Raw genomic sequence first — 13,534 nt, forward strand, 5'->3', positions numbered from 1 at the left:
CTAAATTAGTCCTATGCAAAGTAGATCTTTCTTTAGCGATGTATGTTGTATGTTCTCCATTGTTTTATGTCTATATTTCTAACAGCTATTACATGACCTGGAGGATAACAAGGTTATAAAGGAATGGCCAGCATGCATTTGTCTAGAACAAATCATTCCAAACCACCCTAATTTCTTTCTTTGATAGGGTTACTGGTCTAGTGGGTAGGGAGAATTAGTAGATATGATATATACACCTCTACCCCGATATAACGCGACCCGATATAACACGAATTCGGATATAACACGGTAAAGCAGTGCTCGGGGGGGGGACGGGGCTGTGCACTCCAGCGGATCAATTACGATACATTAGAAGCAAGTGGAAGACCAAAGACAGGGTAGGCCCACTGCTCAGTGAAGAGGGAGAAACAGTAACAGGAAACTTGGAAATGGCAGAGATGCTTAATGACTTCTTTGTTTCGGTCTTCACCGAGAAGTCTGAAGGAATGCCTAACCTAGTGAATGCTAATGGGAAGGGGGTAGGTTTAGCAGATAAAATAAAAAAAGAACAAGTTAAAAATCACTTAGAAAAGTTAGATGCCTGCAAGTCACCAGGGCCTGATGAAATGCATCCTAGAATACTCAAGGAGCTAATAGAGGAGGTATCTGAGCCTCTAGCTATTATCTTTGGAAAATCATGGGAGACGGGAGAGATTCCAGAAGACTGGAAAAGGGCAAATATAGTGCCCATCTATAAAAAGGGAAATAAAAACAACCCAGGAAACTACAGACCAGTTAGTTTAACTTCTGTGCCAGGGAAGATAATGGAGCAAGTAATTAAGGAAATCATCTGCAAACACTTGGAAGGTGGTAAGGTGATAGGGAACAGCCAGCATGGATTTGTAAAGAACAAATCATGTCAAACCAATCTGATAGCTTTCTTCGATAGGATAACGAGTCTTGTGGATAAGGGAGAAGCTGTGGATGTGGTATACCTAGACTTTAGTAAGGCATTTGATACGGTCTCGCATGATATTCTTATCGACAAACTAGGCAAATACAATTTAGACGGGGCTACTATAAAGTGGGTGCATAACTGGCTGGATAACCGTACTCAGAGAGTTGTTATTAATGGTTCCCAATCCTGCTGGAAAGGCATAACGAGTGGGGTTCCGCAGGGGTCTGTTTTGGGACCGGCTCTGTTCAATATCTTCATTAACGACTTAGATATTGGTATAGAAAGTACGATTATTAAGTTTGCGGATGATACCAAACTGGGAGGGATTGCAACTGCTTTGGAGGACAGGGTCATAATTCAAAATGATCTGGACAAATTGGAGAAATGGTCTGAGTTAAACAGGATGAAGTTTAACAAAGACAAATGCAAAGTGCTCCACTTAGGAAGAAAAAATCAGTTTCACACATACAGAATGGGAAGAGACTGTCTAGGAAGGAGTACGGCAGAAAGGGATCTAGGGGTTATAGTGGACCACAAGCTAAATATGAGTCAACAGTGTGATGCTGTTGCAAAAAAAGCAAACATGATTCTGGGATGTATTAACAGGTGTGTTGTGAGCAAGACACGAGAAGTCATTCTTCCGCTCTACTCAGGCCTCAGCTGGAGTATTGTGTCCAGTTCTGGGCACCGCATTTCAAGAAAGATGCGGAGAAATTGGAGAGGGTCCAGAGAAGAGTAACAAGAATGATTAAAGGTCTTGAGAACATGACCTATGAAGGAAGGCTGAAAGAATTGGGTTTGTTTAGTTTGGAAAAGAGAAGACTGAGAGGGGACATGATAGCAGTTTTCAGGTATCTAAAAGGGTGTCATAAGGAGGAGGGAGAAAACTTGTTCACTTTAGCCTCTGAGGATAGAACAAGAAGCAATGGGCTTAAACTGCAGCAAGGGAGGACTAGGTTGGACATTAGGAAAAAGTTCCTAACTGTCAGGGTGGTTAAACACTGGAATAAATTGCCTAGGGAGGTTGTGGAATCTCCATCTCTGGAGATATTTAAGAGTAGGTTAGATAAATGTCTATCAGGGATGGTCTAGACAGTATTTGGTCCTGCCATGCGGGCAGGGGACTGGACTCGATGACCTCTCGAGGTCCCTTCCAGTCCTAGAATCTATGAATGAATCTATGAGTGCAAGGGATCGGACTAGATGACCTCTCGAGGCCCCTTCTAGTCCCACAATTCTAGGGAAAAAATTACTGAACACCTCAGCCCTCTGGGTGTCATAAGTTATTAGCTTTCCTTCAGTGAAAAGTAGACAACCTACACTTTCCTTAGTCTCTCTCTTGCTTCTAATGTATTTAAAGAACCTCTTTGATGTCCTTTTATGTTCCCTGCGAATAGAATTCATTTTCTGCCTTCTCCTTTCTGATTTTGTCCCTACATGCTAGTGCTATTCTTTTGTACTCGCCTTATCAATTTGTCCATATTTCCACTTCTTGTAGGATTCTTTTTTAATTTTTCAGGTCATTAAAGAGCTCCTGATGGAGCCATATTTGCCTCTTACTATTCTTCCTATTAGGGCTGTCAAGCAATTAAAAAAATTAATTGTGATTAATCACGCTGTTAATAGAATACCATTTATATAAATATTTTTGGATGTTTTCCACATTTTCAAATATATTGATTTCAATTACAACACAGAATACAAAGTGTACAATGCTCACTTCATTTTTTATTATAAATTTTGCACTGTAAAAATGAAATAGTATTTTTCAATTCACCTAATACAAGTACTGTAGTGTAATCTCTTTATGATGAAAGTTGAACTTACAAATGTAGAGTTATGTACAAAAAATAATCGCATTCAAAAATGAAACCTAAAACTTCAGAGCCTACAAGTTCACTCAGTCCTACTTCTTGTTCAGCCTATCGCTCAAACAAACATGTTTGTTACATTTGCAGGAGATAATGCTGCCCACTTCTTGTTTACAATGTCAACTGAAAGTGAGAACAGACGTTTTCATGGCACTGTTGTAGCCAGCTGTCATAAACATACAGCTACGGGTAGCATAAAATCCCTCCTTTACCTGTAAAGGGTTAAGAAGCTCAGATAACCTGGTTGGCACCTGACCAAAAGGACCGATAAGGGGAGAAGATACTTTCAAATCTGTGTGGGAAGCTTTTTGTTTTGTATTACTTTGTTCTCTCCGGGTCAGCGAGGAATCAGGGCAGGAAAATACATCTCCCAAAGCCATACCTGAACTAAGCCTCTAAGATTACAAATTGTAAGTAATAGGAAGAAAATGCGTTAGATTATCTTTTGTTTTAGCTTGTGAATTGTCCCTATGCTGAGGGAGGTTTATTCCAGTTTTGTTTTGTTTTTTTTGGTAACTTTAAAGTTTTGCCTAGAGGGGGATCCTCTGTGTTTGGAATCTGATTACCCTGTTAAATTACCTTCCATCCTGATTTTACAGAGGTGCTTCTTTTACTTTTTCTTTATAATAAAGTTCTGCCCACTTTTTTAACCTATTTGGTTGGTATATTATTCTCAAGCCTCCCCAGGAAAGAGGGTGAAGGGGCTTGGGGGGATTTTGGGGGAAACAGGAATTCCAAGTGGTCCTTTTCCTTAAATCTTTGTCTAACTCACTTGGTGGTGGCAGCAGTACTCATCCAAGGACAAGGAAGGATTTGTGCCTTGGGGAAGTTTTTAACCTAAGTTGGTAGAAATAAGCTTAGGGGATCTTTCATGCGGGTCCCCACATCTGTACCCCAGAGTTCAGAGTGGGGAGGGAATCCTGACACCAGCGTTGCAAGAGATTTACGTGCCAGATGCACTAAAGATTCATATGTCCCTTCATGCGTCAACCACCATTCCAGAGGACATGCGTCCATGCAGATGATGGGTTCTGCTTGATAATGATCCAAAGGAGTTCGGACCGATGCATGTTCATTTTTTAAATCTGACACAGATGTCACCAGCAGAAAGTTGATTTTCTTTTTTTGGTGGTTCGGGTTCTGTAGTTTCCGCATCGGAGTGGTGCTCTTTTAAGACTTCTGAAAGCATACTCCACACCCCGTCATTATCAGATTTTGGAAGGCACTTCAGATTCTTAAATCTTGGGTCGAGTGCTGTAGCTATCTTTAGAAATCTCACATTGGTACCTTCTTTGCGTTTTGTCAAATCTGGAGTGAAAGTGTTCTTAAAACAAATAACATGCTGGGTCATCATCTGAGACTGCTATAACATTAAATATATGGCAGAATGCGGGTAAAACACAGACCAGGAGACATAGAATTCTCCCCCAAGGAGTTGAGTTACAAATTTAATTAAAACATTATTTAACAAGCATCATCAGCATGGAAGCATGTGCTCTGGAATGGTGGCCGAAGCATGAAGGGGCATATGAATGTTTAGCATATCTGGCACATAAATACCTTGCAATGCCAGCTACAAAAGTGCCACGCGAGTGTCTGTTCTCACTTTCAGGTGACATTGTAAATAAAAAGCAGGCAGCATTATCTCCCGTAAATGTAAACAAACTTGTTTCTCTTAGCAGTTGGCTGCACAAGAAGTGGGAGTGAGTGGACTTGTAGGTTCTAAAGTTTTACATTGTTTTGTTTGAGCACAGTTATGTAACAAACAAACAAAATCCACATTTGTAAGTTGCGCTTTCAAGATAAAGAGATTGCATTATGGTACTTGTATGAGGTGAACTGAAAAATACTATTTCTTTTATCGTTTTACAGTGCAAATATCTGTAATAAAATATAAAGTGAGCACTGTATACTTTGTATTCTGTATTGTAATTGAAATCAATATATTTGAAAATGTAGAAAAACATCCAAAATATTTAATAAATTTCAATTGGTATTCTATTGTTTAACAGTGTGATTAAAATTGCGATTAATTTTTTTTTAATCGCTTGAGTTAGCTGTGATTAATCGACAGCCCTACTTCCTATCTTCCCTTTGCGCTGGGATAGTCTGAAGTTGCACCTTTAATATAGCCTCGTTGAGAAACTGCCAACTCTCCTAAACTCCTTTATCCCTTAAGATTTTCTTCTCATGGGACCTTACCTACCAGTTCCTCTAGCTTTTAATCTGCTTTTTGATACTGTCGCTGCCTGGAAGTGGTAGTGGTCTAATTAACTTAAGGTTGCATTTTTTATGTCACACCACTTCTAGACCACAGACCCAGTCCAGGACGTGATCAGCAATGTGCACTGATCTGGAGATCACATGTTCAAAACCCTCAGTGGATGGAGGATTGAGCCAATGTAACAGAGGTGTTTTATCTGAGGATTGATGCAGTTTCCCAGAACAATGAAGCTTATGTCATCTGCCTTAATCATCTGCTCAGTTCTTTAACCCATCCCAAGAGGCTCTAGCAGTACAACACATCCCACAAGCTTCTAGAAACAGATGTTAACAGTAATTCTCCTGTCCAACATTAGAGTATTATCAATGAGATGTCAGATCTTGTTCATTGTCTTTCTGATGGGTCACACCCCTTCAACTGGGACTTCTATATTGATACTATAAACACTGTGCCTTAAATACAGTAGTGGATAGTCAAGTTATTGGCCACAACATATGACACTCTTGTACTGCTTCTAGCATTGCATACAATTGCTGCTAATATTGATTAATATAGTAGAAGGGACCATTATAGCAACCTAATCTGACCTCCCATATAAGATTGGGTGAAATTCTGTAGCCTGTGATTTCTGCAACTGGTACAGTAGCTCAAGAGAGTGTTTGGGTATATCTTGTAGAAAGATATTCAATCTTGATTTAAAGTCTTCAAGTGACTGTGAATCCATCCCTTCGTAAGCTGTTTCAAAGGTTAATTACCCTCATTGTTAAAAGCAGACAAGTCCAAATTGGAAATAAGGTGCCTAACTTCAGCTTCCAGCCAATGGATCTTGTTTTCGATGTCCAGCTACATTAATACGTCTTCCAGTTTCTGAAACATTCTCCCATGTAGGTACTTACAAGACAGAGGTCAAATCACCTCTTGCTTTTAGTTTTACCTGGGAGATGGTTAAACTAGAATCCATTCCACATCTAATCCAGATGTGTGAAAATTGTAAGAATGGCAAGCTTCACACCAACACAAAAATTGACTCTAGGATACAGAGGAGAAAAACCCAGAAAGTTTTATCCCTTTGCACCTACTGTAGACACTCCCACGAATCAGTGCTAAAGGGAAGCTAGAGGGGGTTAGAGTACAGAAATCTGTGAAGTAGCTTACTTGTTGCTTTGAAGCATGGCAACTCCTTGAAATAAGTATTTTTTAAAGTCAGGACAGCTTTATGGTTCCATATATAGTATAAGATATGCTCTAGTGGAGACAAAGGAAAACTAAAGCATAGGCCCTTCATGTATTACCAGAGATTATCTGTCACATCTTTAGGTATTTCAAGATGTATCTCTACCTTAAATTCCCTCTCTAATGCAAAAACTGCAGCCGTAGAGAGAGAAAGGTCTATGGAAGCAAAAGCATGCAACTACGTTGCACCTGAAGCTAATACACAACAGCAAATCTGTTACATTTTTATGTTACATCACTTCCGGACTCTGAACCAATACTTTATTTATAACAATTATCAAAATCAAAGCACTTAATATAACAGATACATGCCGATAATCACCCATGTGAGAAGAGGGACTTCAAGGCTGGACCAGCTAGTTAATAAAAACAGAAGAGACAAAGGAAATTAGATGAACAAGAGTTCAGAAAGGGGCAAGAATGCAAATATACAAGGAGTAGACTAAAGAAACACCATGGTAGCATCCACCTCAAAGACCTCTCTCTTCTACAGCACCTTAAAGGAATGGAAGAATTTTTTAGAGGCCATCCTACACACCTGAATATGTGAAGATCAAGGAAGGAAACAAGGACTAGAGAAGAATGTAATCACAAGCAGCAGCACAAAATTTCTACTGAAGTCAAAGTCTCTATACAGTTTTCTTATAGCACTAGTAAGTCCCAATTTTAAGGGCAATATACTACAAACATGTACCTATCATATTTGTCTTCCAAATATCCTTCATGAATATTACCAACCTCTTACATCAGTAAGATCTTACCAGTTCATTGCTGGAAGAACATCCAGAGTATTCATTCTTCTACTGATACAGTTTCAATCAAGTACAAATCAAATATAGTATAGCTAAGGAAGGTTTATAAAGTTGATAATCACTAACATACTTCAGAACATGCCATTTACACTCATTCATACACCAAGGAACATGGTAAACCAGCAAGTCTTTTGCATAGTCATGTGCAAAATTAGATCTCTGTTGTGCAAACTAACACTACTAATATTTTCATTCATAGGGGATTCAGTACTTAATTAACATTTATACTGACTCTCAAGCTATTTGCAAACACAATAGAGAGGATCTGATATTTCTCTGACTAAATACTGTACTAGATATCATAGTGCTGTGTTCTTACTCCCTTCCAGTCACATGTATTTTTTACATTAAAAACATACTACCGTCTCCCTTTTGCAAGGGGAACTCTTAGTAAGACACTGCATGATGTGGTCAATACTGCAAGTACGGTTCCAGTGTGACAAATCATTTCAATTTGCACAATTTTGCCACTGGAAGTGATTAAAAAGGCTAGGTTCTTGAGGTACATTGTAGGATGAGCTCCTGCTGGTACCTTAGTTTTGAGTCCAACCCTCCCTCCATCCACTACCTACAGTTTATATCAAGTTTAATGAAATTTCCCTGCCTTTATAAAGAATTTATTTATTAGCCAATATAGGGTTTCTTTTTATCAAATCTCAGTGCAAACACCAGTTTACACACTTAGCAGCATCTACACAAGCAACTACTACAAGCAGCTATCAAGAATATGGTAATTCTGCTATATACTCCACTCTCCTCTTTTGAAATCAAGCTTTAAAGGTTATAGTTATGATCCCAATGCTAGCTGCCTTAGATATAGCATTACAAGAGGGAGAAGCCTTTTTACAAAGGCAAAATTATTTATCTTAGCCAGAGCCGTCGCTAGGGTATGGCGAATCGGGGCAACCGCTCTGGGCCCCGTGCTTTGGGGTGCCCCCATGGGCCGAGAGATGAGGCGGGAGGGCGAGCAGAGTGAGGAGGCGAACAGCAGATGGGCAAGGCGGAGCCCCCCTACCAGAACCTCCCCCTAGCGCCCCCTGCCCGCTGGTGGGCCCTGACAATCAGCACCTCCCCCTCCCTCCCAGTGCCTACCGCCAGCCGCCGTTCAGCTGTTTCGCGGCATCAGGAGGCACTGGGGGGGGGGGGGGGGGGGCATCGGGGGGCCCGGGGGGGGGGGGGGGGAGGGCGCAGCGTGCTCAGGGGAGGAGGTGGAACTGGGTGGGAAAGAGGCAGAGCAGGGCCTTGGGGGAAGGGGTGCAGTGGAGGTGGGGCCTGGGGGAGTCAGTGGAGAGCACCCCTTGGCAGATAGGCACCGAGTTTCTAATGTCCTGGGCCCCGCACCTTCCTAGGGATGACCACGCTCTTAGCAATAATTCACCAAAACACCAGGGGTCTCATTATTTTGCTCAAATAATGTCAACTTCCAAATGAGCCACTAACAGCAGAAGTTAAAAGGATCTATTTTTTTACATATTTTCTCTGAGAATCAGGCTATTTCCATGGCCACCATTTTACCTCATCATCCTACCTAAATATAAAATAAAATCGAGACAATCATGAAACCGACTTGGCACGTTCAAAATGTCACCATTCAATCACATTGTTTGTCATGATCTCCCATCCTTCATTTGTATACTGTAATATAGGAAGGATTCAGTTCTTTGGGGAAGGCCTTGTCTTAGTACTTGCCTTCAAAGCACTTAGCATACTGTTGGTGCTATGTAAATTAGCATAATATCTAACCAGATCAGACTACAAAAAGAAAGCTATTAATACTTGGGTGTAGAGGTGATCAATATATTTCTTGATATAGTCATATACAGAGGCAATATAGTACTGCACAAATGCTGACTGAGCAATAGTAACTTTTTAAACTTCAACAGTAACATATCAGAATCAATATTATTTGATAGTCAAGTAGGCAACTACCAAATCTCTCCTTTGCACCCCTAAACATCCTTTTTTGATAATGGGAACAGAAAGTCAGAAAGTAGAAATTATACCTTGTTTCCTTAGAACAAAAGTACCCATAGCTTGTCCATTCTCACTCATTAGCAGGCAGGATTTTCTTGATCGCTTTTATAGAACTACAGAATGTAGAACAGTTCATTATTGAGTTCATATATAGTTGTTCTACCTGAACCTTTGAATAAAGGTTTGAATGTAATATAATGAAAAATAAATTGCTTAAACAAGTTTTACACATATGCTCCAAAAGACTCTGTGTCTTAAGCCATAAGCCTATGAAAAATTTCAGCTTGGAAGGAATTTTTGGAGAGATTTGAGATAGAGTGCTCACTACCAAACTACAGCATCACTGTTAATACACCAATACAACTCCCCCCCCCAATTTTTTTTTTAATTTTTTTAATGTTACAACATGTAAAACATTATATATATATAAAGAAACTGCAAGCAGACATAAGGCATTTTGCTACTGTTTTTTCCCTATGAATTTTTTTGCTCTCTTTCTTTCTCTCTTTTTTATTTTATTTTCTTTTTTGGGGGGGTGGGGGTAGGATTAAGTGAGTAGTAAGTGTTAAAACCTCTCAGTAATTGCGAAGAACTGTCTGGACACTGATTTACTACTGATTCTACATCTGAAATAAGACATGCATGTTACGCCTGAATTAAGACAGCAGCAATGTTTACAGTAGGAGGTAAGAGTAAGATTCCCAGCTTGTGTTAGACATATTTGCACTAAGTCTCCTCAAACCATCTCCTCACACCTGAACACTGTGGATACATACTAACCACGACTAGCCCAAGCTGCCACTCACCACTGCCTATGCTACCATGACTACTCTACTATTTTTAGCCCACTAGCTGTCCTCAAGCTAGTACAAGTATATGTAATGTGAGTGGGGAATCCCCCCTTAGCTCCTAGCATAGAAATAGCCTTTAAGACACTATCAGGTAGGTTAGGGCCAAAAATAGGTTTTGTAAAAACTTCTTAAACACAACCCATATTTAAAATGTGTTTCATTAAAACAGTTTGTCTGGATTTAAACATGCACTCTGCAGTATTTGAAACCTCAACACTGCACAAGTGTGCTAGTGCATAAAAACAGAAAGTGAAACTGATTACACAGACATTTAAATTAACCAGCTTAATTTTGCTACCCAAGCTGAATTGCATACAGTAAACAAACAGCAAGTATTAGGGGGAAAGGATTAACATTTTCCAATTTTAACAGTCAATTTAGTAACAGGAAACAAAATTTGTTTTAAGCTTATGTCCATGTAAAGCTTTTTATTATTATTAAAGGCTCAAAAATAATTTTATAAAATAATGGAAATTAAATTTAGTCTTCACAACAGTGTTACAAAAAATATACAGATGCATCTTTTGATAAGATAACAAAATAGTACAACACATGCAGAGGACAATAGTCCTCACAAATGTAGTTCAACGGCTTGTTTTTTCCTTTTGGCATAACCACCACACAAGTTTTCCCCAAAACCCTAAAAGATGGTCATCTAAGCTTTTGTTTTCCATCTCCACACATTTACTTCCCTGAAAGACACAGCCACCATAATCATGATCACACACACCTTTTCACCTTGTCCAAATAAATGTCCAAAAAATACAAAAAGTTAAGCTAGAGTTTAAGTGTTCAAATTTCCTCCAATATTGGGTCAGACATTAAAAACATTTATTGGTTTGCTTTCCATTCTTCCTTCAGATCTATGGGACCAGGAGTGGGTTGAAATCACGTAACAACATCTTATAGACAATCTAATATATAAACTCCTATAGGACACAGCTAGAGGCTTTCAATTAATAAACTATAAAGAAAACTCTTGGTGATGATCACTGTATATTAAAAAAAGTGTTTTAATCATGCAATTAAAGGCTATTGTAAGGTTAAAAGTCAGTTTTTAAAAATACAGAACTTACAAGATCTTAAATTAAAATTGAAAACTTTAAATTTGATTTGTAATTTTCACCACAAATGCTATTTGAAGTACAAAAAGTAAACTGTCAATTTGAGTATAGCGCCTCTTTTTTAAAATATTCCTTTACATACCAAAAAAACATGCGGAAGGCTTGGGGAGGTAGAAAAAATTCTTTTATTTGAGATAGTAGTAGTGTAGGCTGCAAGACCCAGGCAATGGACACTGCATTTAGAAGTGTCTTGTTTACATGAAAAAAAGTGATACTGGACATCTTAAGGAGGCAGTAACTAAATGAACCTTGGCTGATGTTTTGTTTTGTTTGTAGGTGTGCATTGGCCTGCTAAACCCAGGGTTGTGAGTTCAATCCTTGAGGGTGCCATTTAGGGAACTGGGGTAAAAATCTGTCTGGGGACTGGTCCTGCTTTGAGCAGGGGATTGGACTAGATGACCTCCTGAGGTCCCTTTCAACCCTGATATTCTATGATAAGCATACAAATACAATGTTTGCACTGCATGAGCAAAGAATTCTCACCACAACAGACCAATGCTGTGGACCCGATTTGCAATAAATACACATGGAGGGAGCTTTATGATGGGTTGTTATTGTTGGTTGTTTTTTTGGGGGGGGGGGGGGGGGGGGGGGCGGGACTGTTGAGCCAGCAGCAACCCTGAGCTGTGATTCTCTAGCAGCAGGAAGTTTCTATGGGGCCGGGGAGCATGCGCCTTGAGGCTCCTCGGTCTCTATGTGGCAAGAGAGCACAAGTCACCACCACACCAATAATAGAGAGACAACAAGAGCAACAAGCACCTTTCCCTTCGGTATCTGTGCATCTCTCCTTCCCCCCGGCTCTTCTGTTGCCCTGCCCTTCCCCCGCCATCACCTCACACATCAGGGACTGGGGAACACGGGAGTCCGGCATCCTAAACATGTCAACATCCCATTCCCTGCAACCTACTGGAAGGAGGGACGGGGGGGGGGGGGGGCCAGCGTGAGTGAGGAGCAGCTTGAAAGAAGACAGGGGAGGGTGTAACCCTTCCCTCCGCCGGTCCAGGTGGGGGGCGGGACACGCTTAGCCCCCAACCCAATGGGAAGTGGAGTAAGATGAAGATTACACACACAGGGGGGGAGGGTGCAACATCTGCACAGGGGGGCGGGCGGGCCTGGTCTCTCCTCTCCCTCACACAGAGCCCAGAGGGGCAGCAGCGCACGGGGCTCGCCCCCTGTTCGGGGGGGGGAGGGGCTCCCAGCCCCCACAGGGCCCAGGGGGAGGGGGCAGGTGCCGGAATGAGGAAGCTCTCCCCTCACAGACTCCTCCGGTGGGGCTGGGGAAAGAAACCTCCCGCCCCAGCAGCTGCTCCCCCTGGACCCCGGGGGGGGGTAAGGACACAGCAGAAGTCTCCCCTCCCCCCCAGCTTCACTCCGGGGAAGCCAGGCTCCTCCTTCCCCTCGGTGCGCTCCTCCCCGGGGCCGAGGGCGGGGGGGGATAGCCCCAGCCCCCCCGCCGGTCTGTGAGGGAGGGGGCGTCCGGGCCGCTTACCCTGGTCCCCGGGCTCCTGCGGCGGCTGCAGGACGCGCTCCAGCTCGGGGAAGGGCAGCTCGGGCAGGTCCAGCAGCGCCCCGTAGCGCTCCAGGAAGGAGCAGACCACGGCGAAGTTCGGCCACGAGCCGGGGCAGCACGGGCCCGACGGGGGCGGGGGAGGCGGAGATGGAGCCGTAGGAGCCGCCACCGCCGCCATCTTGGACCTGAGGATGGAGAAGGAGACGGGGAGGGAAGAGAGGGGGGCGCTGGCGAGCCGCGCTTGGAGGACCCCGCTCCCCGGCGCCACTATCCCACAATGCAACAGCGGAGCGCCGGCCAGAACGGCCCTACTCGACTATTCCCCCGCCTGCCTCGTGTGACACGGGAACGAAAACAAGGCGGGGGAAAGAGGGAGGGAGTCTGGGGCAGCCAATCAGATCGAGACGGAGGAGTCAGCGCCTGTTACTCTCGGAGCGCGGGATGGGGCGAGGCTACAGCGCAGGGGGGGCGTGGCCTGTGTCGAGGAGCTAGCCAATGAGCGGGGGAGGGGCGTGTCCCCCCGGGCAGAGAGGCCACTGCAGCTCTCCTGACAGGAGGGGACGAGCGGAGGTGGGCCTGCAGCGTGAGTGGGGGGCGCTGGCGGGGTGTTCCCAAGGGGGCGTGGCCAGGCTGGCTGAGGGGACAGTAAACACCCCGCCCGGGGGCTGGGAGGCAGGGGTGCGTGCCCATGTCTCAGGCGTGGGCAGAGGTGAACGGGCTGCCCTGGGATGGGGAGGGGTGAATAGGAGCCTGCCTCCCGGGGGGCGGTCGGTTAAACGTCCTGCGCGTGACTCTGGAGGGCGTGGGGTAACTGGTGTGTTCGGAGGGGAGGGGGGGGGAAATTGTACTCTTCTCTTCCCCAGACAGGGTGGAGGATAAATGGGGTTTCCAGGGGGGGCTGGAGTGGGGAGGGGTAAATGGGGTTTCCATGAGGGGGATAAATGGAGTTTCCATGGGGGGCTGGAGTGGGGAGGGGTAAATGGGGTTTCCATGGGGGG

General features: G+C 43.3%; 2 protein-coding genes across 3 annotated transcripts in view; one reads left to right on the top strand and one right to left on the bottom strand.

Annotated features, from left to right (window-relative positions):
• RSF1 (remodeling and spacing factor 1) overlaps positions 1–12,717 on the bottom strand; it is a 127,774-nt gene extending 115,057 nt beyond the window's left edge. For both annotated transcript variants that reach the window (XM_026651580.1, XM_026651578.2), the window contains exon 1: positions 12,516–12,717. In XM_026651580.1, the coding sequence (XP_026507365.1) occupies positions 12,516–12,714 (199 nt within the window). In that variant the 5' untranslated portion in view covers positions 12,715–12,717. The remainder of the gene's footprint in view (positions 1–12,515) is intronic.
• Positions 12,718–13,043: 326 nt separating this feature from the next.
• The window catches only part of AAMDC (adipogenesis associated Mth938 domain containing), a 20,375-nt gene continuing 19,884 nt past the window's right edge, over positions 13,044–13,534 (top strand). Inside the window, exon 1 of the mRNA XM_024200629.3 lies at positions 13,044–13,119. The gene's annotated coding sequence lies outside the window, so the exon portion shown is untranslated. The remainder of the gene's footprint in view (positions 13,120–13,534) is intronic.

Source organism: Terrapene carolina, unplaced genomic scaffold (assembly GCF_002925995.2).
Source record: "Terrapene carolina triunguis isolate 2854851 unplaced genomic scaffold, T_m_triunguis-2.0 Scaffold97, whole genome shotgun sequence".
In the NCBI taxonomy this organism is placed as follows: domain Eukaryota; kingdom Metazoa; phylum Chordata; order Testudines; family Emydidae; genus Terrapene; species Terrapene triunguis.